Here is a 25,784-nt window from a genome sequence, read left to right as displayed (position 1 = left end):
GAGCATTTTTTTATATGCAGTTCACCAGCCATAAAATTTTAATTGGATTTTTTTTTCAAAATAAAACTCGTCAGAGCATTACGGATTGTGTCCATAATCATGTGACAAGCTCAGTTTCTTGGCAAACATTAAATGGATTGCCCCCGCCATCATGTGACGACTCAGTTTCTTGGCAAACATTAAATGGATTGCCCCCGCCATCATGTGACGACTCAGTTTCTTGGCAAACATTAAATGGATTGCCCCCGCCATCATGTGACGACTCAGTTTCTTGGCAAACATTAAATGGATTGCCCCCGCCATCATGTGACGACTCAGTTTCTTGGCAAACATTAAATGGATTGCCCCCGCCATCATGTGACGACTCAGTTTCTTGGCAAACATTAAATGGATTGCCCCCGCCATCATGTGACGAGCTCAGTTTCTTGGCAAACATTAAATGGATTGCCCCCACCATCATGTGACGAGCTCAGTTTCTTGGCAAACATTAAATGGATTGCCCCTGCCATCATGTGACAAGCTCAGTTTCTTGGCAAACATTAAGCATTGCATGTAACAAATACAAATTGCAAAGGAAAGATTAAGCTGTTGCAAAAAGTGCAAAATACTGTCCAACATTCTAAGTTGAGAAACAAAGTGAAAGCATTTTTGCTATAAAAAAAAGAGAGGGAGTCCTCTAAAGTAGATCATGTCTCAGTACCTTTAACTTTTCTTCTGGTATGCTCTCTAACTTGTAGCTTGTCCCATACCATTTCTCTTTGTTGTCTGTCTGACCTTCATATTTCTTGGCCACTACAGATATCCTGTCATGTACAAAAATATTTATATCATGAAAGCACATTAACTTGTTCCAAATGTGTTACTACTGACTTCATCTCTCAAAAATGAGAGTTAAATAGGTGTTGATACAACATGGATACCCACACCAATACAGTGCAAAGCCTGGTGAATATCAGCAAGACAAAGTTACCAGTCAAACATGCATCATAACTCTGTCAAATTTTGTCTTTGTCATCAAATTTTGGCTATTAAAGTTGACATAGGATTTTTCAATGAAAAGTGTCACACCAAATTTGATTAAAAGTCCAGGATAAATAGGGTCATAAAATGTCTTAATAAAATTCATGATATTAAATGTATGCTAAAAAATAAGTATCTAGCTGTAACATAAGATATCAGAACTGCTAAAAAGCATCTGTCACCCAAATATCTGTTATTTTCCTTACTAAATAAAGAAAAGTACCCTGAAGGGACTGACAATCTACTGTACAAAAGGTCAAGAATCCATGACAAGACCATTCTGTTTTATACCTTTTAAAATATTTTACATTTAATTTTAATGAAAGTATCAATTGATAGATAGATAGATAGATAGATAGATAGATAGATAGACAGATAGACAAACAGATAGATAGATAGATAGAGAGAGAGAGTGTGCGTGTGTGTGTTTCCTCACTTAAATCTTTATTTATCTGAAACATTGCCTGTTGGGTATTTTTTAATTTTGTACAAACACTGGAAATGAAAGAGTGCTAGAAATTACAACTGTCTATACAGTTAACAGTTCTGAAACTCACTGACAGCTGCAGTAGCTCATTGGTAAAGTGTTGCACTCACAACCCAAGAACTGAAAGTCCAGTACCTGCACTGTCCAGTCTAGGCTGTATATATCAGAGTCAGTGTAAATGGGCCAAGCACTGCGCAGTTCAACCTAGGCTAGCTATCTCAGTGTCAGTGTATATGGATAATACACTTCAATCAAATTGCCTTGGCAAAATAGAATCTAAAATGTGTTCACTTGTCTTGAAACACCAAAAACAAATAACAGCCAAAATCATTTGTCTTGAAACACCAAAAAAAGAACAGCCAAATTCATTTGAAAAATGATGTAAGTTCCTTCAAGTTTACCTTCATTTTTCACTTAAAAAAAACTCTCATCAATTTTAAAACTGTCATGAACTCCACTACACTTAGTAAAATAATCAAGAGAGGGGAGCGTGAATGTTTGGAACAGGTGATTATCATTCATAGATAAATAATGTTACATTTACTGACATATAACACTAATAATGCACACACTCACACATCTGCACTCATAATGATAATAAAAATTGATTCAAGTCCTCTCTCTTAACTGTACAGATTTATCACTATTCCAGTTCTTTGCTTCCCTGCTAACATTTCCAATTTTTCCCTTCACCAGCCAAAATCGCTCAGTGGGGACCTACGGAGATGTGCACACACACTCTTCTATCTCGACTGCTTTATATTATCATAACATATCAATTTATTTATTACAGCTTGCTTTCCATCTTGCAATAACACATGTTAGTATAACTCAATCATTATAACCTATGTTCACTCTTGACATCAAACTGTTAAAGGTATGGGTGACTAAAAGCATAGCCAAAAGTTGTTTCTCATGTAGGGCTAAGTGCTATCCTAGGTTGTTCATCCTTCAATGCTGGACACATAATCATTTTTTGCAGTTCAGAAAAAAATGAATGCAAGAAAACCCTATTAACATTCAAAGGTACATCACTCCATTGTTCAAGCACACCTGAATGACATGCAAACCTTATAATACGGAAGAAGATGTAGACCCCTTATTTTCTCATAAAAAATACCTCTAAAATATGCCCCTATTTACTGAGCATCAATATAAAATTGTGATCAAAATTGGCTAATGTAATCTTGACATATCACTTATTTTATTATAAAAATGGCAGTTTGTGACTGGAAATTTGGAATCAACATCATGAAATTCAGAACTTTTACTACAGTAAGTCATAATTTTGTCATGATTATTTTCAATAACTTGTAGACAACTATAAAATGAAATATCAATGAAAATATTGGTCATGTCTACTGGTGGCAAGACTTTAATAAATTAATACCAATTTAAAATACCTTATCAGGTGAACCTGTTTCCATTTGATCCTTTAATGTAGTTTCAGTTTAGCCATCATTAATATGACATACCCACTTGCATTCAAATACGAAAAGTGTTGATTGACCATCAAAATGATGCACATGAACGTTACATGAAAATCTAATTAAGTGTTGATTGTGCTTTGATCCATAACTTGCAAAATATTTATTACATTGTTACAATCAATTAAACATCAACCTGCTTTGCATTATCATTGTTACATTGTTACAATCAATTAAACATCAACCTGCTTTGCATTATCATTGTTACATTGTTACAATCAATTAAACATCAACCTGCTTAGCATTATCATTGTTACATTGTTACAGTCAATTAAACATCAACCTGCTTTGCATTATCATTGTTACATTGTTACAATCAATTAAACATCAACCTGCTTAGCATTATCATTGTTACATTGTTACAGTCAATTAAACATCAACCTGCTTTGCATTATCATTGTTACATTGTTACAGTCAATTAAACATCAACCTGCTTTGCATTATCATTGTTACATTGTTACAATCAATTAAACATCAACCTGCTTTGCATTATCATTGTTACATTGTTACAATCAATTAAACATCAACCTGCTTTGCATTATCATTGTTACATTGTTACAATCAATTAAACATCAACCTGCTTTGCATTATCATTGTTACATTGTTAGTCAATTAAACATCAACCTGCTTAGCATTATCATTGTTACATTGTTACAGTCAATTAAACATCAACCTGCTTTGCATTATCATTGTTACATTGTTACAGTCAATTAAACATCAACCTGCTTAGCATTATCATTGTTACATTGTTACAGTCAATTAAACATCAACCTGCTTTGCATTATCATTGTTACATTGTTACAGTCAATTAAACATCAACCTGCTTTGCATTATCATTGTTACATTGTTACAGTCAATTAAACATCAACCTGCTTTGCATTATCATTGTTACATTGTTACAGTCAATTAAACATCAACCTGCTTTGCATTATCATTGTTACATTGTTACAGTCAATTAAACATCAACCTGCTTTGCATTATCATTGTTACATTGTTACAATCAATTAAACATCAACCTGCTTTGCATTATCATTGTTACATTGTTACAATCAATTAAACATCAACCTGCTTTGCATTAGATAATTATGTCTTCTGTATCAAATGAAATAAAAGCAGTAGAATAAAAATGTTAAAAGGCAAGCAAATGCTACCTGCATAAGAGTTAGCAGTCATGGTTGTGTGTCATATCAACTCATTTCAATTAACCAATCAAACACTGTTCAAATATTATTATGCAAATAACATACAGTATCCAACATTAATCAATGGTTTGGCCTACTCATTCACCAATGTCAAGGGCAGCAAGGGAACCAAGCAAAAGACATACTCAGTGCAGGAAAAGCTTTGTTCCAAACATAGGATTCATTATAGAGAAGCAAAATCTGAAGTTTGCAGTGAAATTAAAATTCCTGAATTGGCACTCAGAGGTCTGAAGTTTGCAGTGAAATTAAAATTCCTGAATTGGCACTCAGAGGTCTGTTCAAGTATGAGCAGAAATTTTGTCATCTCTTGCACCGAAATCACAGAATCGTAATTTTGTCATCTCCTGCACCGAAATCACAGAATCGTAATTTTGCTGACAGAACAAAAATCAACTTTTCACAAAGTTACTTTTAAAAATTAATGCAGATATGTTCTAGACAAGGAATCTAGTTCTATGCTGAATCAATAATAACACTAGAATATATCCACACACAAATGCAAACAAAGCAGTCTTTTGATGCACAATGTTTTAAGTGATACACATGTGATGTGTACTAAAACCTCTTGGAATAATGTTTTAATGAAATTTGAGATATCTTGAAAATGATGTTAATTTAAGCAGAAAAGCAAACTTCATTAGAAAAATAAATATTTGTTGACAATTGTTTCCACTGTGACAATAAATTGAACATTCACCCTTGTACCTCCCGCCATCTCAGTGTCAATGACATCTCTTTCTTCATTTTCCATTTACACGCTCACTTCAGCTTAAGAAATTTGTTTAACGACCTTGTTGTGCACAAATTACTGAGGGAGAGGTGTACATGGTCTAACATGTACATGTTAATCAGTTCCCTGGAGGACACATTCTGGTGATCAATTTGTTTTTCAAATAATCAGAATGCTACATGGTATTATTTCTTAGGGCAACTAGATATTTTTGGGACCAGAGTCCTGAAGAATCTCTTTTTGGTACTAACTAGAAATCATGTGAAACTGTTTAGTAAAAGCAATGCCAATGCATCCATGCATTTAGGAAGAACAGTGATAACAATATTTCAAAATGGGCACTGTGGTGGTCATACTGTACAACAGATCAACACCATTTTCATTCTGAGTAAATTATATGTCATAAGAAGTCTTTAAATGAAAATACCATGCGGATGATAAGACCATCACTTCAGGAGGAGTTGAACAAACAAGATTTTCAATATGGCCACCGTGGAAGCAATATTCGATGCAAGATAAACACCATTTACATTCAGGACTTACTATAATGGAATTCTTGTGGAGAGAACCGCTTGGCAATATGACTTCCTTTCAGAAGAAGTAGCAATATTAAGATATGGACAATGTGGCAACCATAATGGACATCAGATAAGCCTGTTTTTTTATTTAGGACCAACCAGACATCATAAGAAGTCTTTCAGTGAAAACCCCATTTAGATATACCCATCCACTCAGGATGGGTAACAATATCAATATTTTCAAGATGGTCACTGTGGTGGCCATATATTATTTCTAAACAGCACCATTTTCAGTCAAGACCAACAAGACCATGGGATGAATGTCTGTGTGTCAAGTTTCAAAGGAGTCCTCCAAGTAGTTTAGGTGGCGTACTGACAACAAACCTGTGCTAATAGATGAATGGATGATGGAAAATGGACAACAAACCATCTCATAAGCCTTTCTGGTCTATAACCAGTAAAGACAATGAGAGATAATTTACCTCATGGTTTCAGGGGTGAGCTTGTCTAGCACCATGTTAATAAGTTCTGGCTTGTACTCTGTCATCAGATAACTGGCACACAGGACCTCTGTCAGAGAATATTGCTGTAATACAAAACTTAATGTATATTTTTGGGTCACAGTTAAGTCCTACAAATACAACATAAAGCATTAAGTCACTGAACGAATTCTGATAAACCAAATCACCAATTAAACTGATTTGTATGAGGAACATTTTCAATAAATTGTCCTAATTAACTTAACTGTCTTAAAGCAATAGCTGATTACATGCAAGCCAGATTAATGCAAAGAAACTAAAATAAATGAATAGACTAATATAATGAGAAGCAATAAAGGCTGTTCCAATAAAACATACCTGGTACCCTGGGAAGGCACTTTTGATGTGGGGTACCCACCCATAGATGCAATATAGAATGTTCGTATCATTTTAATATGAACTCTATGAAATTCAAACACCCTGGCAAATATTTTTAAAAACTGCCTTCCCTGGGTACCAAGCATGTTTAAATGGAACAGCCCTATGTGGTAAAAGCTCTTTAAATACTATTTTGAAAGGCTATGAAGATGAATAAATATAAACAGTATATAAAAAGTAGAAATGGTGCAAAAACTAAGTGTATTATGCAATCAAAGTATTTACACACTGGCAAGTAGCAGCTTGAACACTGATCGGCCATTATTATCCAAAGGATCTATACACTGTCAAGTAGCAGCTTTTATAATGCTGGGTCACTGTTGTTCATTGCAAATACAAATTGGCAAGAGACAGCATAGATACTGCTGGGTCACTGTTGTCCACTGCAAAGTATCTAGACAGTGGCAAGTGACAGTTTAGATACTATGGGTCACTGTTGTCCACTGCAAAGTATCTACACACTGGCAAATCACAGCATACTTACTAATGGGTCGTTGTTGTCCACTGCAAAGTATCGACACACTGGCAAGTGACAGCATAGATACTACTGGGTCATTATTGTCCAATGCAAAGTAGCTACACATTGGCAAGTGACTGCATACTTACTCCTGGGTCATTTTTGTCCAATGCAAAGTATCTACAAATTGGCAAGTGACTGCATACTTACTACTGGGTCACTGTTGTCCACTGCAAAGTATCTACACAATTGCAAGTGGCAGTTTATATATATATTACTGGGTCATTATTGTCCACTGCAAAGTATCTACACATTGGCAAGTGACTGCATACTTACTACTGGGTCATTATTGTCCAATGCAAAGTATGTACACATTGGCAAGTGACTGCATACTCACTACAGGGTCACTGTTGTCCACTGCAAAGTATCTACACAATGGCAAGTGACAGCTTATATATATTATTGGGTCATTATTGTCCACTGCAAAATATCTACACAATGGCAAGTGACAGCTTATATATTACTGGGTCACTATTGTCCATTGCAAAATATCTACACACTGGCAAGTATCAGCTTGTATACTGCAGGGTCGATGTTGTCCATTACAAAGTATCTACACAATGTTTTGATAGAATTCACATTCAAAAATTATCACAAATGGAGATAAAACAATCTTCAGACATTACTGAACATATTATGTCCACTTTATCTCTTTAGTACAAAAAGTATGAGGATCCCAGGTGGCCAAGTGGTATAAGACAATTGCCTTTACAGAACACCAACATCTCACTTCGGTCTGCGTGTGTTCAAGCATCAGGCTTGCCCCAAACTGGTATATGAGAAAGCTTGACAAAAGCTTCCCACGGGTCAGATGATTCTTGCCAGGACTTTTCTCGGGTTCTTCCTCCACCAAATATACTGACTGCCATGTATAGGTTGTCATGTGCTGAAAAATGGCGTTAAAACCCTCCAAATAGTATACTATCTAGTGAATTAATGGAGGACAATGTAAAGAAACATGTCAACATTGTTTCTCTTCTCCAATGAAGTTGTCTAATGTAGGAGGTTCTGGATTTCCAAGCAGAGACAATGGATGTGAATGCCCTCTTGAAATATGAGGTACACTATCACTGACATGCTGTCCTTAGCAACCAAGGTGCTGTGATGTCTCTTACGTGGTTGATGCACCCTTGCAGCTCAAGAAAAAAGTCCACATTTCCAGATTGTTCATTGAAAGTGGAAGACTCTTCATAAGACCAGAGGACCTGCAGGACTACTCCCTTGGGCTCTAGGTCAGCCCCACTCATACCCCCATCTGAATTTAAGATGTTGGTGTAAAGGAGAAAGTTATGTTATAGAACATGCATCTGAACTCCAGTCAGAAACCTGTCCTGAATTTTGTCACCAACTCAGATGGTGATGATACTTCGATCTTAAGGTGATCCTAGCAGACAGGGTGTCCTTGTGAGGTTTCCAGTTTGTCAGAAACAAGAACTGGAGAGGCTGCATATGAAGCCTTGCTAGTGGAACCAAATTTGCAGCTGCTTTCAGAGTCCCCAGAAAAGGGCATTTTTGTGTGGATAGGTTTGATTTGGTGAGGTTTAATGCCATTTTTCAGCACATGGTTAAGAGTTTAATGTTGTTTATACATAACACCATTTCAGTGAGTCGGCAACTGATAGTTTATACCATAATAAACTCAGGAAGAAAAAAACATTAAACTTTTACGATTGAAATTTCAGTTCATTTCCATTATTCATTTGTTTGCACACAAAAAAAATCCTCATTCATACTTTTGGGGCCAAATCTACAGGCTCAATAGCCTTCAGGTCTACCTCTATGTTCTTCTCTTTGCACCATGCTGAAATTCATATGGTTTTCAGCTCGATAGAACTTCTTTTTTAAAATAAATATTTTCAATATTTACATTTTTGAGCAAAATAATTAATGCATATTTCCTTTAAATAAAATGATTTATATAACAGATTTGTTCATTTTTTAAACGTCACAAATATGAAATTTAAGATAAACTACATTTTATTAATTGAAGAGCAAGTCTCATTTTGATATAAAATGGCATTAATGATTTAAAAATGAAATTGTTTTTGCCTTGTGTCTACAAATAAACAACATACTGCTTTTTATAATATATGATTTACAAAATGACAATTGTGAGCAAATTAAGTATCAAGCAATATTTTCTAACCTTAGCTTAATGAACAGCCCATTACACTTAGATTAATGAACAGCCCATTACACTTAGATGAATGAACAGCCCATTACACTTAGATGAATGAACAGCCCATTACACTTAGATGAATGAACAGCCCATTACACTTAGATGAATGAACAGCCCATTACACTTAGATGAATGAACAGCCCATTACACTTAGATGAATGAACAGCCCATTTACACTTAGATTAATGAACAGCCCATTACACTGTTTATTTTTATTATTATAATTAAAGTTTTTATGATTACTGAAGGAATGAAGGAATCTACCTGTGAAACTGTGGTAGCCCCACTGAGTGTTTTTCTTGATAGATTTTGAGTACAGCTGCTCAGAGACGTTTAAGAGATCTTTCTCTTTAAGTGATTTGAAGCATTTGAACTGGTGTTGGCTCATTCAAACTCCATAATACCTCAGTTTGTAACACTTCTTCCACTTCAAAAGGCTCATAAAACTGGAAAGGGTCAAGGCTGTCTAATTCCTTCATGCGGAAAATCTATCTGATAAGGCAAATTTAGCATAAATGTTTCGAATTCTGACATTTCAAATACAGCAGCTGGATAACTATAATCTGATAGACCTCTGACCTTGACCAAGCACACTTCCAACATTTTTATCCTGATTTTTTCACAAATTTAGACAAAGAAAGAATAACATTTTTTCAGGAAAGATCAGAAATATTTATTGCTTTAGTCTTTCAAATTCAATTTGTTCAATTGTTTAGAAAAAAATGCATGAATTTTCTTTTCTTCTGAAGCTTACATCATGTTTGCCTTCACTGGCATTGTGTACATTTTGCTTTATTTGTAAGGCTATTTATAGAAACAGGTATTTTTAGAAAAAATAGTTCTCCATACAGTGTATACAGAAATAAATGCAACTCATCCTGATCATGTGGTAACATTCTGACTAATGAAAATCTTAGTTGCCATTACCAAATAATGCCAATGCAATTATTAGACTATATGGTGGCCAGTACTGTGGTGGAAGAGAAATGAGAAAAAGGAGGGGAAAAACCAGTGGTCCACAGGAAACTACTGGTAAGCTTTCTGACTTATGCTGGCCAAGCTAAGACTTGGACCTGTGTGGGAAGAGTGAGTTGTCATTGATCTATAACACCTAGCACCTTAGACACTCAGCCACCCAGGGCTCCAGAACAGAGGGGTTGGGACAAGCAGACAATGAAGTCTTCTTGTCAAGTCTTGCCAAGTATTTGCAAGATTCTGTCAGATGGAACATCAATTGTTCCTTGATGGGTGAATAAATTCATCATCAGGTAAACAAATTTCTAAGATGGGAACAGAAACAACTTCTCTTGACTGTAGATTAGGCCTACATGAGACACCATCTCACACACAGAGACAGATCCCTAGATGAGACACCATCTCACACACTAAGATAGATCCCTCAGAAGAGCATGTCCAAAGATGCTGTGCATTAACCAGTCAACCAAGTAATGGAGTAACCTCAAAAGTCCTAAAATAAGCTATTACACCCATCCCTCTGGAAGCTAGAACAAAAGGAAGAATCCAAAATTGGAAGATCTCCTGTCCTACACAAAACCATAGGAATTTCTTAAGGGTTGTTAAGATGGAAATGTCAAGATACAGAAACCACCCAGTTCTGATTGCATTCCTGACTGAGGTGGTTCTTGAAACACTCTTCCATAAGAAATCTGTTCAAAGAGAAAACTAAGAGCCACAAATAAAATCCTGGACTTTGAATGTTCACCTTGTCCCACAGGAATACCTCCTGGGACTAAATGGGTGTCCCTGAAAAAGTCTGTAGGTCTTGGTTAGGCCAAAAATAAAATATGTGTTTCCTATTGCACTGGTTTTAAATTTAGGGTAGGTAGGTGTTTTTTTCTCCCTTTCTTAAATATTATATTACACACACACATTTTATAATATATATATATATATATATATATAATGCACTAAATACTTCAAGTACTGGGCTAAACCATTTCAATTAGATGCACAAATGCATTTTCAGGAATATTTTAAAATTTCTAATAATTTAAAAAACAAATTTCTTGTTTTCTTTTAAAGCTTTATATATTATAATGATTGATATATATAATCTATGAAGCACTTCAAGTATTGGGCTAAATCGGCTCAATTAGATGCTCAAATCAGTTCCAGGAAAAAAAATTGAAGCTTTTTTTTTTTACCCCAGGGGGAAAAAATGTTTGGTAAGCAAAGAAAATCAGGGATGGTTGACTGACTGGAAACATGCATAGTTGGGCCTAATGAACATGGTATCCCTCCCTTATTGTAGACAGTATATTGGCATCATCCAAGAATCCAACTAAAGCCAATCAAAAAAGGTTTAGTCATTAGCAGGTTGTTTGGAAGAATGTCTGGAACTTGAAACCAATAATAATTTATTTAACAGTTTACTCTGCTGAACTACCAGATGATGACCCAAACAAACAGCTAAGTATCCAAATTAAAAAATGTATAAGGAGCATTGTAACAACACTACAGTGGAATTAACAACTAATTACCCAAACCAAAAAAATGTATGAACATTGTAACAACACTACAATGGAATTAACAGTTAATTACCCAAATCAAAAAATGTACGAGGAGCATTGTAACAACACTACTGTAACAATGGAATTAACAGTTAATTACCCAAATCAAAAAATGTATGAGCAGCATTGTAACAACACTACAATGGAATTAACAGCTAATTACCCAAATCAAAAATTGTATGAGGAACATTGTAACAACACTACAATGGTATTAACAAAGGATGACTTGTAATGAAATGTCATACTATCACACTAACACTGGGTTGTTCTATATTCAGCTGAGAATTCAACAAAAGACATACTTAATTAAGTAAGCTGAACAATAACAACTCTCGATGGATGAATCTAACATGAAACTTCATAAATCTTAACATATTACACAATACATGTGTAAAACCATCGCTGGCCATCTTGAATTACAATGGTGTATGATCTTCAATATGCACAATTTTTAAAATATATCCCTATGGATATAAATCCCCCCCCCCTTCAAGAACTAAATGAAAACATTAACTTTTAAAGAAATTAATACAGTTAAAACATCAATCTGAACAGCATACTACATCTCTCTCAAATGAATCTTAACTGATTTTATCATTCATATGAAGATTTGGGCTTTAAAAAAAATTATATATCAGGAATGTCCCAAAAACATAGGCTGTACAAAAAAATTGTTCAGAGAAAATATCATTTAGGATGTCCAACAACACAGAGTAGATTCTTTCATTTTGTCTCCATATAGCAATGTTTGGTGACTCACATGCAATACTGCTGCTAAAGATGAGGTGTAATTTCTAGGTCTTTCTTTGTCCTTGAACCGAAACTGCATGGCACTCAGGTCCTGGTAAGAAAATGAAAATGCAAAAGTGACCAGTCATTTCAAACCACACAAGCCATGTTGAGATCATTCACAATTAGCTCAAACAATAACAGACCATATAATTTTGTAGAATGCATTTTAAAATTTATTTTTGGGGGTTAATTTTTAGATATAATAAAAAAATTATTTCAGTCCTATGGATTACATTAAACAATATACAAACTGAAGGTTGTCAAATTTTAGCTATAATGGCAATGAAATCAGAACTGTAATTAAAGACCAGCGAAATATTAAAATATGTAATCTAAGAGTGGCATTATCTTTTAAATCAGGTATACCATAAATAATATTTATACCCAGAATTCAATTTATAACAAAATCCACAACATACAAGTCACAAAATGCCAAACAGTGCTACCTGCTCAATTCCTTGTTTTGAATAAAATTCTGCCAATAATAACACATTTTAATAGTTGCTATGGTTTCATTACAAACAGGTTTAATATCTGTAAAAAAAATAATGTAGTACCATCACACTTCAATATTTACAACTGCAAATATACGCATGACGAAACCAAAAAGTTTAGTATAATGTGATGTGATTTTTATTTTTAACGTAGCTTTAACAATTTTTCAGTCATATCGCTACAATGTCTGCAATGTGGCAGTTTATAGTGATGTCTAGCACTGAGGCATCATGCCGCAGACATGTAGCATAATCTCCCACCCAGTCACATTATCCTGACACCAGGCCGACCAGTCCTAACACTAACCTCTTAATGCTGAACGCCAAGCGAGGCAGCTGTTAGTACCATTTTTTAGGTCTCTGGTATGACTCAGCCGGGGATCGAACCCACGACCTCCTGCATCTGAGGTGGACGCTCTAACCACTAGGCCACCGGAGTGGTAAGTTTTGTATAAAGACAATGGCATCATCATGCAACCAAAATAACATTCATTTACTGACACTTCTAATCTAGATCAATACTCTTGGATTCTACTATATTCATTTTTCTGTAGGACGTAGAGGGAATATTTCATGGTAGAGAAATTTAAACAATTACTGGCCTGGCAGCAAGCTCACAACAAATAAACCCCGGATAAATTTATCATTATATTTTCTCTTATCCCACTTTCATTCAAATACAAATAGTCAAAATTAGAATCGGTTATATTTTGTGACAGAATCACCACATTTTTTTGTCTTTGGACCAAAACCTGCTCAATGGTCATTCTTGCTTGTACTTTTTCAGCCAATATTTGCACTTACTTTCAGAAGAGTATGACCAATACTGTCATAAGCATGCCCATAGCACATATAACAGTATCAACAGAGTATCAACAATACTGTCATCAGCATGCCTTAGGGTATACAACATTATCAACAATACTGTCATCATCATGCTTTTAGTGTATATAACACAGTATCAACAGAGTATGAATAATACTATCATCAGCATGCTTTTAGCACATATAACACAGTATCAATAGAGTACAAACAATACTGTCATCATCATACATTTAGTATATATAACACAGCATCAACAGAGTATGAACAATACTGTCATCAGAATGCCTTTACTGCATATAACACAGTATCAACAGAGTATGAATAATACTGTCATCAGCATGCCTTTAGTGTATATAACACAGTATCAACAGAGTATGAATAATACTGTCATCAGCATGCATTTAGTATATATAACACAGTATCAACAGAGTATGAACAATACTGTCATCAGCATGCCTTTAGTGTATATAACACAGTATCAACAGAGTATGAACAATACTGTCATCAGCATGCCTTTACTGCATATAACACAGTATCAACAGAGTATGAATAATACTGTCATCAGCATGCCTTTACTGCATATAACACAATATCAACAGAGTATGAATAATACTGTCATCAGCATGCCTTTAACATATATAATACAGTATCAATAGAGTTTCAACAATACTGTCATCAGCATGCCTTTGCTGTATATAACACAGTATCAACAGAATATCAACAATACTGTCATAAGCATGCCTTTGGTGTATATAACACAGTATCAACAATACTGTCATCAGCATGCCTTTACTGCATATAACACAGTATCAACAGAGTATGAACAATACTGTCATCAGCATGCCTTTAGTGTATATAACACAGTATCAACAGAGTATGAATAATACTGTCATCAGCATGCCTTTAGAGTATATAACACAGTATCAACAGAGTATGAATAATACTGTCATCAGCATGTCTTTAGTGTATATAACACAGTATAAACAGAGTATGAACAATACTGTCATGAGCATGCCTTTGGTGTATATAACACAGTATCAACAGAGTGTCAACAATACTGTCATCAGCATGCCTTTCGTGTATATAACACAGTATCAACAGAGTATGAACAATACTGTCATAAGCATGCCTTTGGTGTATATAACACACTATCAACAGAGCATGAACAATACTATCATCAGCATGCCTTTAGTGCATATAACACAGTATCAACAGAGCATGAATAATACTGTCATCAGCATGCCTTTAGTGTATATAACACAGTATCAACAGAATATCAACAATACTGTCATAAGCATGCCTTTGGTGTATATAACACAGTATCAACAATACTGTCATCAGCATGCCTTTACTGCATATAACACAGTATCAACAGAGTATGAACAATACTGTCATGAGCATGCCTTTGGTGTATATAACACAGTATCAACAATACTGTCATCAGCATGCTTTTAGCACATACAATACAGTATCAACAGAATATGAACAATACTGTCATGAGCTTTTTATTATGCCTTTAGTATATATAACACTGTATCTACAGAGTATGAATAATACTGTCATCAGCATGCCTTAAGTGCATATAGCATAGTATCAACAGAGAATGACCAATACTGTCATCAGCATGCCTTTAGTGTATATAACACAGTATCAAAAGATATGAAGAATACTGTCATCATCATGCCTTTACTGCATATGACACAGTATCAACAGAGTATGAACAATACTGTCATTAGCATGCCTTTAGTGTATATAACACAGTATCAACAGAGTATGAACAATACTGTCATCAGCACCCCTTTAGTACAATGACACAATATTAACAAAGTATGACTCATACTAGCATCAGCATACCTTTAGTACACATGACACAATATTAACAAACTGACAAATACTAGCATCAGCACCCTTTAGCACATATAACACAATATCTGCAGCACAGTAGTGTCTGCATTGTAATACTTCACCATTCTAACTTACTAGCTTCTCTCCCGCCCTACCCTACCTCATCATCTTGCTATTGCTAACATTATTGTAAGACTGATACTATGTACCAATATCTGAATCCATCATAAGCATTACTGTGGGAAATGAAGATCCTATCTGAATCCATCATAAGCATTGCTGTGGGAAATGAAGATCCTATCTGAATCCATCATAAGCATTACTGTGGGAAATGAAGATCCTATCTGAATCCATCATAAGCATTGCTGTGGGAAATGAAGATCCTATCTGAATCCATCATAAGCATTATTGTGGGAAATGAAGATCCTATCTGAATCCATCATAAGCATTACTGTGGGAAATGAAGATCCTATCTGAATCCATCATAAGCATTACTGTGGGAAATGAAGATCCTATCTGAATCCATCATAAGCATTACTGTGGGAAATGAAGATCCTATCTGAATCCATCATAAGCATTACTGTGGGAAATGAAGATCCTATCTGAATCCATCATAAGCATTACTGTGGGAAATGAAGATCCTATCTGAATCCATCATAAGCATTATTGTGGGAAATGAAGATCCTATCTGAATCCATCATAAGCATTACTGTGGGAAATGAAGATCCAATCTGAATCCATCATAAGCATTATTGTGGGAAATGAAGATCCAATCTGAATCCATCATAAGCATTACTGTGGGAAATGAAGATCCTATCTGAATCCATCATAAGCATTACTGTGGGAAATGAAGATCCTATCTGAATCCATCATAAGCATTACTGTGGGAAATGAAGATCCTATCTGAATCCATCATAAGCATTACTGTGGGAAATGAAGATCCTATCTGAATCCATCATAAGCATTACTGTGGGAAATGAAGATCCTATCTGAATCCATCATAAGCATTATTGTTGGAAATGAAGATCCTATCTGAATCCATCATAAGCATTATTGTGGGAAATGAAGATCCTATCTGAATCCATCATAAGCATTATTGTGGGAAATGAAGATCCTATCTGAATCCATCATAAGCATTACTGTGGGAAATGAAGATCCTATCTGAATCCATCATAAGCATTATTGTGGGAAATGAAGATCCTATCTGAATCCATCATAAGCATTATTGTGGGAAATGAAGATCCTATCTGAATCCATCATAAGCATTATTGTGGGAAATGAAGATCCTATCTGAATCCATCATAAGCATTATTGTGGGAAATGAAGATCTTATCTGAATCCATCATAAGCATTACTGTGGGAAATGAAGATCCTATCTGAATCCATCATAAGCATTACCGTGGGAAATGAAGATCCTATCTGAATCCATCATAAGCATTATTGTGGGAAATGAAGATCCTATCTGAATCCATCATAAGCATTATTGTGGGAAATGAAGATCCTATCTGAATCCATCATAAGCATTATTGTGGGAAATGAAGATCCTATCTGAAACTCAAAATATGTGAGGAGTATGAGGCTTTGCATAGTTCCTGTCCACAAATTTTTATCCTGAGGTTGGGATTCCTGCATCCTACAATGCATACACATCCTCAAAATGGGTGATTTAACCTATCTGTATTTTGCTCGCTTTTCATATGCACTTCATATGCTTTTAATATGTGCTTATGGTACATATCATTTGTGTTCCATTTGCACTGTATATCATTATTTTCTTTACTATATCATCCTTGCATTCAATCTCATTTTGTTTATGGTCTCATAAATGCATTCTATCTCAATCCTTTTGCACCTGCATTTCACATTTGTGCTCTCCATTTCCTTCAAACTGCATTCATCATTTCATTTGCATTCATTCTGCATTCCATTGGCAAACCTATTCTTTTTTTCCTTGTAAAATTACCCGCTTCAGGGTCTGTACGATGGATTATCTCCCTCCCTATCATTTCTTACTAAGAAAAAGTGTTGTAAAAGAAATGATGGTATCTGATCATCAAGGACAGAGCTCGATAAATACTGTATTTTCTTAGAGATTTTGTGTCATCAGAAATAACATGACATATGCAGTTTACAGCAATGAATGTTCTGTAACAAGGACTACTGTTCAAGGTCAGAAAGAGTTCTTCTTTCAATACTAAATATGAAAAATACATTAACATTGTTCATGACATCATAAACATAATGATGTCACCTAAACTGCACTCACATAGGAAAGGCTGATATGGCTCTGACACACAGGAAAACTGTATTATATAAATATAAAGAAATGAGAGAAATAATACTGAAAAATAATTGACAATTTTGTTACCTGGCATTCCTTGAACACCCACTCCTGTGGACCCTCTTTTCTCAACATACTGATGTACTGGTAGATCAAAGTGATAATGTCGTCCACATGCTCTACAAAATGAGAACAATGGTTTTGTTAACACAATGCCTTACATGCCAACATGCTATGTTAACACAATGCTTTACATGCCAACATGCTATGATATTTGCACACTGTATATTAAAGCTGTCAAACATATAGGAAAAGTCAACCAGGTACCCACTGATCCTAATGATCTGTTACCCTGGAACTCAATCAAAGGGAAATTGTCCAAAAAAACTTTAACATTTTCTCATCGAAGATACAAAGGTTTGTGTTATGTTAAACACCCAATAACTTCAACAGTTTCGATTACATTGTCCTGAGGGTGACCTAAGCAGTTTACTGGGCAACCAGATTTTTTAAAGATTATTGCCTTGGAACAACTAGTGATTTACACAATTATTCTATACCTGTAACTGACTCTAGTATATGTTCTGGGAGGTTAAGTTGTTCCTGCAAATGTTAATATCCATGATACCGGACAACTAAAAAAGCTTAGTGTACATTATGTACTTGACAAGAATGCACAATGCTTTGGACATGCAAATTTGCTATATACCAGTATTTAATGATATATGTCCTAAGTACCAGTATTTAATGGTACATGTCCTATGTACCAGTATTTAATGGTACATGTCCTATGTACCAGCATTTAATGGTACATGTCCTATGTACCAGTATATAATGATATATGTCCTATGTACCAGTATTTAATGGTACATGTCATATGTACCAGTGTGTAATGGTATATTTCCTATGTACCAGTATTTAATGGCACATGTCCTATGTACCAGTATTTAATGGTACATGTCCTATGTACCAGTATTTAATGGCACATGTCCTATGTACCAGTATATAATGGTACATGCCCTATGTACCAGTATTTAATGGTACATGTCCTGTGTACCAGTATTTAATGATATATGTCCTATGTACCAGTATTTAATGGTAAATGTCCTACATACCAGTATTTAATTATATATGTCCTATGTACCAGTATTTAATGATATATGTCCTACATACCAGTATTTAATGGTATATGTCCTACATACCAGTATTTAATGATATATGTCCTACATACCAGTATTTAATGATATATGTCCTATGTACCTGTATTTAATGATATATGTCCTAAGTACCAGTATTTAATGATATATGTCCTAAGTACCAGTATTTAATGATATATGTCATATGTACCAGTATTTAATGATATATGTCCTATGTACCAGTATTAATGATATATGTCATGTGTACTATACCTAGCCCATCTTCCGTAAGGTCCACATTAACCATGAAAAACATAAATCCTTTGGCCCCACCCTGCTGACCTCCTACAAGTGTGTTCACCCAACCTGAAATAAAAGTTAACCACTGTAATGTAGCAACAAAACTAAAAAAAAACTTTTGTCTGGATAAAGCAGTGAAGCTCAATGGTCAAAGTCCAAATCAAATTTAGAAATAATGGCAGAAATATCTGTAGCAAAATAATATAAGGAAGTCAGAATAGTTAGCAGATGGAAAAGACCACTATTCACACACAGTGCTGAGACACTCATTTATTCAAAAAGTTAGTGTGTGTGTGTGTGATTTGGATTTTTAACATAGCTTTAACAATTTTTAAGTCATAACGCTACAATGTCTGCAGTGTGGCAGTTTATAGTGATGTCTAGCACTGGGGCATCATGCCGCAGACATGTAGCATGATGTCCCACCCAGTCACATTATCCTGACACCAAACTGACCAGTCCTAACACTAACCTCTTAATGCTGAGCACCGAGCAAGGCAGCTGTTAGTACAATTTTTGCAAGTCTTTGGTATGATTTGGCCAGGGATCGAACCCACGACCTCCCGCATCCACAGCAGATGCTCTAACCACTAGGCCACCAAAGCGGTATATATTCAGCAAGTAAATTGTCCACCACTGACAGCCAGATAGTATTTTGTGTAAGTCTGACTTCTGGCAAGAGCTGCACTGGAGATTGAACCCAGGTCAGTGTATCATGAAATATGGGTTACAGTTATCTACCTTTGTGTATAGGTTACAGTTTACTACTTTTGAGATGAGAGTTTAGTACATTCAAGATACATTCCCACATCATATATCATGACTCTTGGTACAACAATATGCATGACAAAGTCAGTGAAGTCTGGAGTACAAATTACATTGACTACTTCTGCAATGAGGGTGCATCAAGATGCATCCACTCACCAACATTAGTGTGTGTATGTGTGTGTGTGTGTGTTGAAACAAGAAAGCTATCTAGTCATGAGCTAAATACAAAAACCTCACCTAAATTAGTAAAATGTAAACCGGGGATCACAATGACATTCTTTTGTGGTAAGTGTACTAAGAGAAATGCATGCAATCCCCAAATTTTATTATTTTTGCATGACAGAGTTTGAGAAGTAAATTCCCACAAAATGTAACCAATGTCAATGAAGCATGAAATATGTCATAGTCACTCATATTACTGACATGAATGTAGTCAACGAAGCATGAAATATAAGTCATAGTCACTTCCTTTTTTGACATGAATGTAGTAAATAAAGCATGAAATATAAGTCATAGTCACTCCCATTTTTGACATGAATGTAGTCAATGAAGCATGAAATATGTCATAGTCACTCCCTTCTTTGGCATGAATGTAGTCAATGAAGCATGAAATATAAGTCATAGTCACTCCCTTCTATGACATGAATGTAGTCAATGAAGCATGAAATATAAGTCAGTCACTCCCTTTTTTAACATGCATGTAGTAAATGAAGCATGAAATATGTCACAATCACTCCCTTTGACATGAATGTAGTCAATAAAGCATGAAATATAAGTCACAGTCACTCTCTTCTTTGACAAGAATGTATTAAATGAAGCATGAAATATAAGTCATAGTCACTCCCATTTTTGACATGAATGTAGTCAATGAAGCATGAAATATGTCATAGTCACTCCCTTCTTTGGCATGAATGTAGTCAATGAAGCATGAAATATGTCATAGTCACTCCCTTCTATGACATGAATGTAGTCAATGAAGCATGAAATATAAGTCAGTCACTCCCTTTTTTAACATGCATGTAGTAAATGAAGCATGAAATGTCACAATCACTCCCTTTGACATGAATGTAGTCAATAAAGCATGAAATATAAGTCACAGTCACTCTCTTCTTTGACAAGAATGTATTAAATGAAGCATGAAATATAAGCCAGTCACTCCCTTTTTTAATATGCATGTAGTAAATGAAGCATGAAATATATGTCACAGTCACTAACTTCTTTAACATGACTGTAGTAAATAAAGCATGAAATATATGTCATATTTACTTTGTTTTTTGACAAGACTGTAGCACTTATCAAGATGCATTCCCTCACCAATGCATAACAGTATACATACAAGATGCAAAATCCTATTTGCTTATGAACTAAACATAAAAACTCAACCTAAGCCAGTAAAATGATAAATGTAGATCACTGTCACATTCTTCTGTGGTACGGGTATAGTACAAATAGAGTCTATGCAATCTTCTACCTTTATGAAATTCTGACCTTCCTTTTGGTAAGGTTGTGATACTAATACAGATACAAGAAATCATATTGTTTGGTGATTTTATCATGAAAAACGTTTAAGAAATAAACTTAAATTACAAAATGAACCATAAGTCAGTGAAGCATGAAAGATATGTCTTATTGACCTACATGTGTGATTCATCAAGATGCAGTCACTCATCAAGCTTCACGATTCTAATAGTATTTATAATTTATACAGTGTCCAAAAAACCTCAGCTAAATCCAAACACAAAACCAAGAATGTACAGCTGATGTACAGTACATGTATGTACAAATTTATCCCCCTCTGCTCCACCACCTTGACACAGCTGCTATTAAACACACATCAAATTGCCGCCTATTATCAAAGAACAAAGAATGTTTGTCATTCACTGACAGTGTACATATTTGCTTTTAACTGTGAATGCTGATGCCAAAGCCAGAAGTTATAAAGTAGATAAAACTACTTCACAGGTGAGCTAAAAAGTAGGCCAGCTGAGAGATAAAGGCAGACAATGCTGCTGCATGTGCCTCAATCACTGAAAATGACCCCTTTCCTTGAAGAGGCTTTAAAGTGAAGAAAGTTCAAATTTCTTTTTGCACAAGGTTCTCCTGACTAGATCAGAGATGAAACACCTTCTGGCCCTCTTTTCTTGTTTTATCCTCTGAACCAAAACAGCAGAGGTGTAGGCACAGCACCAAACCCCATTCCAAGTGAACGAAAGAGTTCATATAGCCCTGGTTTTTGGAACTAGGACAAAAGGGAGAAAGGTGGGCAGATAATGGTTCCACCTCATCACAAAAGGGTCTCTCGTTGGATTCTCATAATGTGTACAAATACAATAAAAGACCAACACAAGAACAGGCGAATAGGTGTGGAAAGTTCCTTCTCATCAATGAGTTGGCTAGGGCATTGCGTCCGCTGGGAATGTGTCTAAGTTTTGATTGTGATCTTTAGCTGGGAATATTAGCATAGGAAATCCCAGTCCAGAATCCACAGGTCAGGTGACTCCCACACACCCCTTCTGAGAAGGTACCACCATAGACAGTTGTTCCTCACCTTCACCAATAATGAATTTAGCAAGTATTTTTGAAGGCTGTCATCCAAATACACTGCTTTCACTGCTGATGTGATCAACCTGAACTGAGTGATGACATATTTGATGATCTTCATGAAAAGGACTGGAAGTGCATGAAATTAATAAATTCTTACTTGGAAACCAAACCGAAGGAACTTGCATGAAGGCAAGTGAATAGGGATATGAACAAATGGGTCGGTTAGATCTAGGCTGATTGGAGAAATGTCAATCTTTATAGAAAACAAGTTATATGTTGTTTCCATTTTAACCTTGACACAGCTATGTACTTCTTGTCAGTTTGATCTAGGCTGATTGGAGAAATGTCAATCTTTATAGAAGGCAAGTTATATGTTGTTTCCATTTTAACATTGGCACAGCTATGTACTTGTTGACTGGCTCAGGTCTATGACCAACCTGAGTTTTCTGTTGGTTATTGCAATATGTAGCTAATATAAAATACCATCATGCCTTTCTGGTTGGCTGGTTAAGAGGCCAAGTGATATGATGCTGATTGTGCTGAAGTGAATGCTTAAAACTGGTAAACATCCAGTTGATTGGTATCCACCTTTTCAGTGGTAAAGGGAGATAATGGGTAAGAGTGTTTTCCCTTTGTCTATATGGTCTATAAATGGGAAAGAAGAAATTTGAGATGTAGCAGAGTTTATTTCCTAACATTTATGTGCTTAGGGAATGTATTAAACAGGGAATATATTAAACAGGGAATGTACTAAACAGGGAATATATTAAACAGGAAATTATTAAAGAAGGAATGTACCAAACAGAGAATGTATAAAACAGGGAAATACTTTAACTCCATGTTACAAGCAAGTTTCAAATGAACTTACATTGCTGTGAAGAAGGCAGTACATATAAAGAAGACCAGTTTCACCATGAAAGATGTCAATCAGCCATTTCCCAAATTCAATGTAATTTTAGGAAACTGTCCAGTTTGCTACAATAATACTGACAGCTGGTCTAACATCAACAGTCACTTCATGCAAATTGTTGCTATAAAAAGGGGGTGGATTGGCGTCAGCTAATTCAAGGATCAGTGATGCTAGAAATAGTCGTATTCTGAATTTCTAAAAACCTGATCTTAGACCAGACTTAAAATTGTGCATAGTATGAAATATAACTAACACCTTGATCTGTAGCTCGTATTTCTGTGAAATATTCTGGACAAATTTCTTGTGAAATTGAGAAGTAAACTGCTCTAATAAAGCATGACTTCTAAATGCCAAAAACTGCACATGCCTGTTAGCATCCTTTTGGCATATTAATTAAGGACTTTATATATGTCTTAAGAAAATTCTGCCATTATACATTTTTAGACTTTACGCAATTGTAAAAACAACTGATTAAATCAAATCAAAGAGTTTTTAAGAGATCCAAAGTTTCTCTTTTTAACATCTTTTCATGTGTTAAATATAATTAATATTGGATTAACCTGACTCTGCAATGAGGCCTTTAAATTCCAAGCCCTTTAATGGACAATGACACCTTCTGAACCACACTAATTCAAGTGAATGAACTGAGTGATCAATAGCCTTTTCCTCAGTTACTACAACTGAAACATGTCCACACATGATTATTAAAATTAGGCATGAAATAAAACCTTAATTTATTCATAAATTATACTTTTATTGGTGATTCAATTACAATCTCTAAATTTGTAATTACATCCCACCATTTATTACCAAGGTTTACATTCCACCAAGACAGCATCAACTTAACGATTATCATTCCCAATAGGTACTGTAATCTGTTTCATAGTACAATGTCCCTCCATGCATATCAATAAATGTGTGATCCAAAATATCAAAAAAACTTAGATAAATGGGAGTATGGGAATGAGGGTTAGCATGTCAGCAATTAACCTTGATAAATTGTTTATGAAATTATCGATATAAAAATTACCAATGACTAATTTTAGAAGAAGCAGTCATTTTTATTTTTCAGCAAGCATTAATACCTAAAAAGCTTGCAAAACATGATGCAGGCTGCCACAGATGAATTCATCTGGAAAGATTTTCAATGACTGTGTTATTTTTTGAGTAGGATATTATTTGAACTGTTGCAGATACTAATTTTGGACACATTCTGTAATGATTATTCAGATTACCAATTATAGATAGCACAGCTTTATTTTGGTATGTACAGTGTGCATCTGCTACATGTGTTTTTCCTATTTTCAGGAGGTGGTGTGTTACTTAGAGTAGAACAAAAAAAGTGTCTTTCTAAGTCAATCTGAGGATCATGGTACTAAAGCAGACTTGTCCTGTCCTTGTAAAATATCTGTTGCATTGTAACTACTTTGTTACCAGACTTAAGAAATAACTAAAATGTTCTACACCTCAACTGTCCAATTATTTCATCACTTATGTTAATAAACACATTGTATTTCACATCACATGCAGTTTTTGTTCTGTGACCAGAAACATACAATGTGCATGAAAGACTGGCAACTTGTTCATCTCCTCTGTTATGAATATGAATACTCACACACTGCACAAAATACTACATTATAAATACTGCTGATACATATAAAAAACAAAAGAGTCTAGCAAGATACCAACATGGGCAATGTTGAGACTCCTACGTTGAAAGAGATAAGCTAACCATCATAGCCTCACACAAGTATTAGCACTGACACAAATGAACAGAGAAACACACTACATGCATTATTTTCAGACTCTTTGAATTTGGTACCTTTTAAGCAACACATCATAAAACAATCATTTTGTTGCAATAATTACTCTTCTTGTTATTTGTATCAGAACTGTGATGGTAACAGCTTCCTTGGTATCACAAACAACTTTAATATGTTCAATGATTTCATTAATATCATACAGACCTAACCAACTGATTTAATTAAAGTTAAAAATTGGTCTCACTTTCCAGACTATATATTAGAAAGAATGTAACATAATTACATGTATGTCCAGATATTTATGGTTAACTTTCACACTGCTGAAAGACTTTAATATGAAATGAGTTTGTTGGTGTGCAAATAAAAGTATTATATAATTAGTATTTTAATTACTATTATTTTTATATAATTACTACTATTATATAACTACTATTGTGTTGACAGTGATGATAAAAAAGTAATTGTTTTATAAATAACCTCAGCACAAAAATGACTATGTAGTGCCAACCAAAAGTAAAATTCAAAAGAATTACAGAAT

The 25,784-nt window shown here is 34.8% G+C and overlaps 1 protein-coding gene across 2 annotated transcripts in view; it reads right to left on the bottom strand.

Moving 5' to 3' along the window:
• LOC149794988 (insulin-degrading enzyme-like) overlaps positions 1-25,784 on the bottom strand; it is a 151,224-nt gene that overhangs the window by 99,410 nt on the left and 26,030 nt on the right. For both annotated transcript variants that reach the window (XM_089964649.1, XM_089964650.1), the window contains exons 11-15: positions 19,235-19,327; positions 17,913-18,004; positions 12,349-12,429; positions 5,927-6,030; positions 701-803 (exon numbers count right to left, since the gene is read on the bottom strand). In XM_089964649.1, coding sequence (XP_089820775.1) covers positions 701-803; positions 5,927-6,030; positions 12,349-12,429; positions 17,913-18,004; positions 19,235-19,327 — 473 coding nt within the window. The remainder of the gene's footprint in view (positions 1-700; positions 804-5,926; positions 6,031-12,348; positions 12,430-17,912; positions 18,005-19,234; positions 19,328-25,784) is intronic.

This window comes from Sinohyriopsis cumingii, chromosome 7 (assembly GCF_028554795.1).
Source record: "Sinohyriopsis cumingii isolate HCF-2022 chromosome 7, ASM2855479v2, whole genome shotgun sequence".
Taxonomy (NCBI): Eukaryota; Metazoa; Mollusca; class Bivalvia; order Unionida; family Unionidae; genus Sinohyriopsis; species Sinohyriopsis cumingii.
This window is presented reverse-complemented; position numbering and strand designations above follow the sequence as displayed.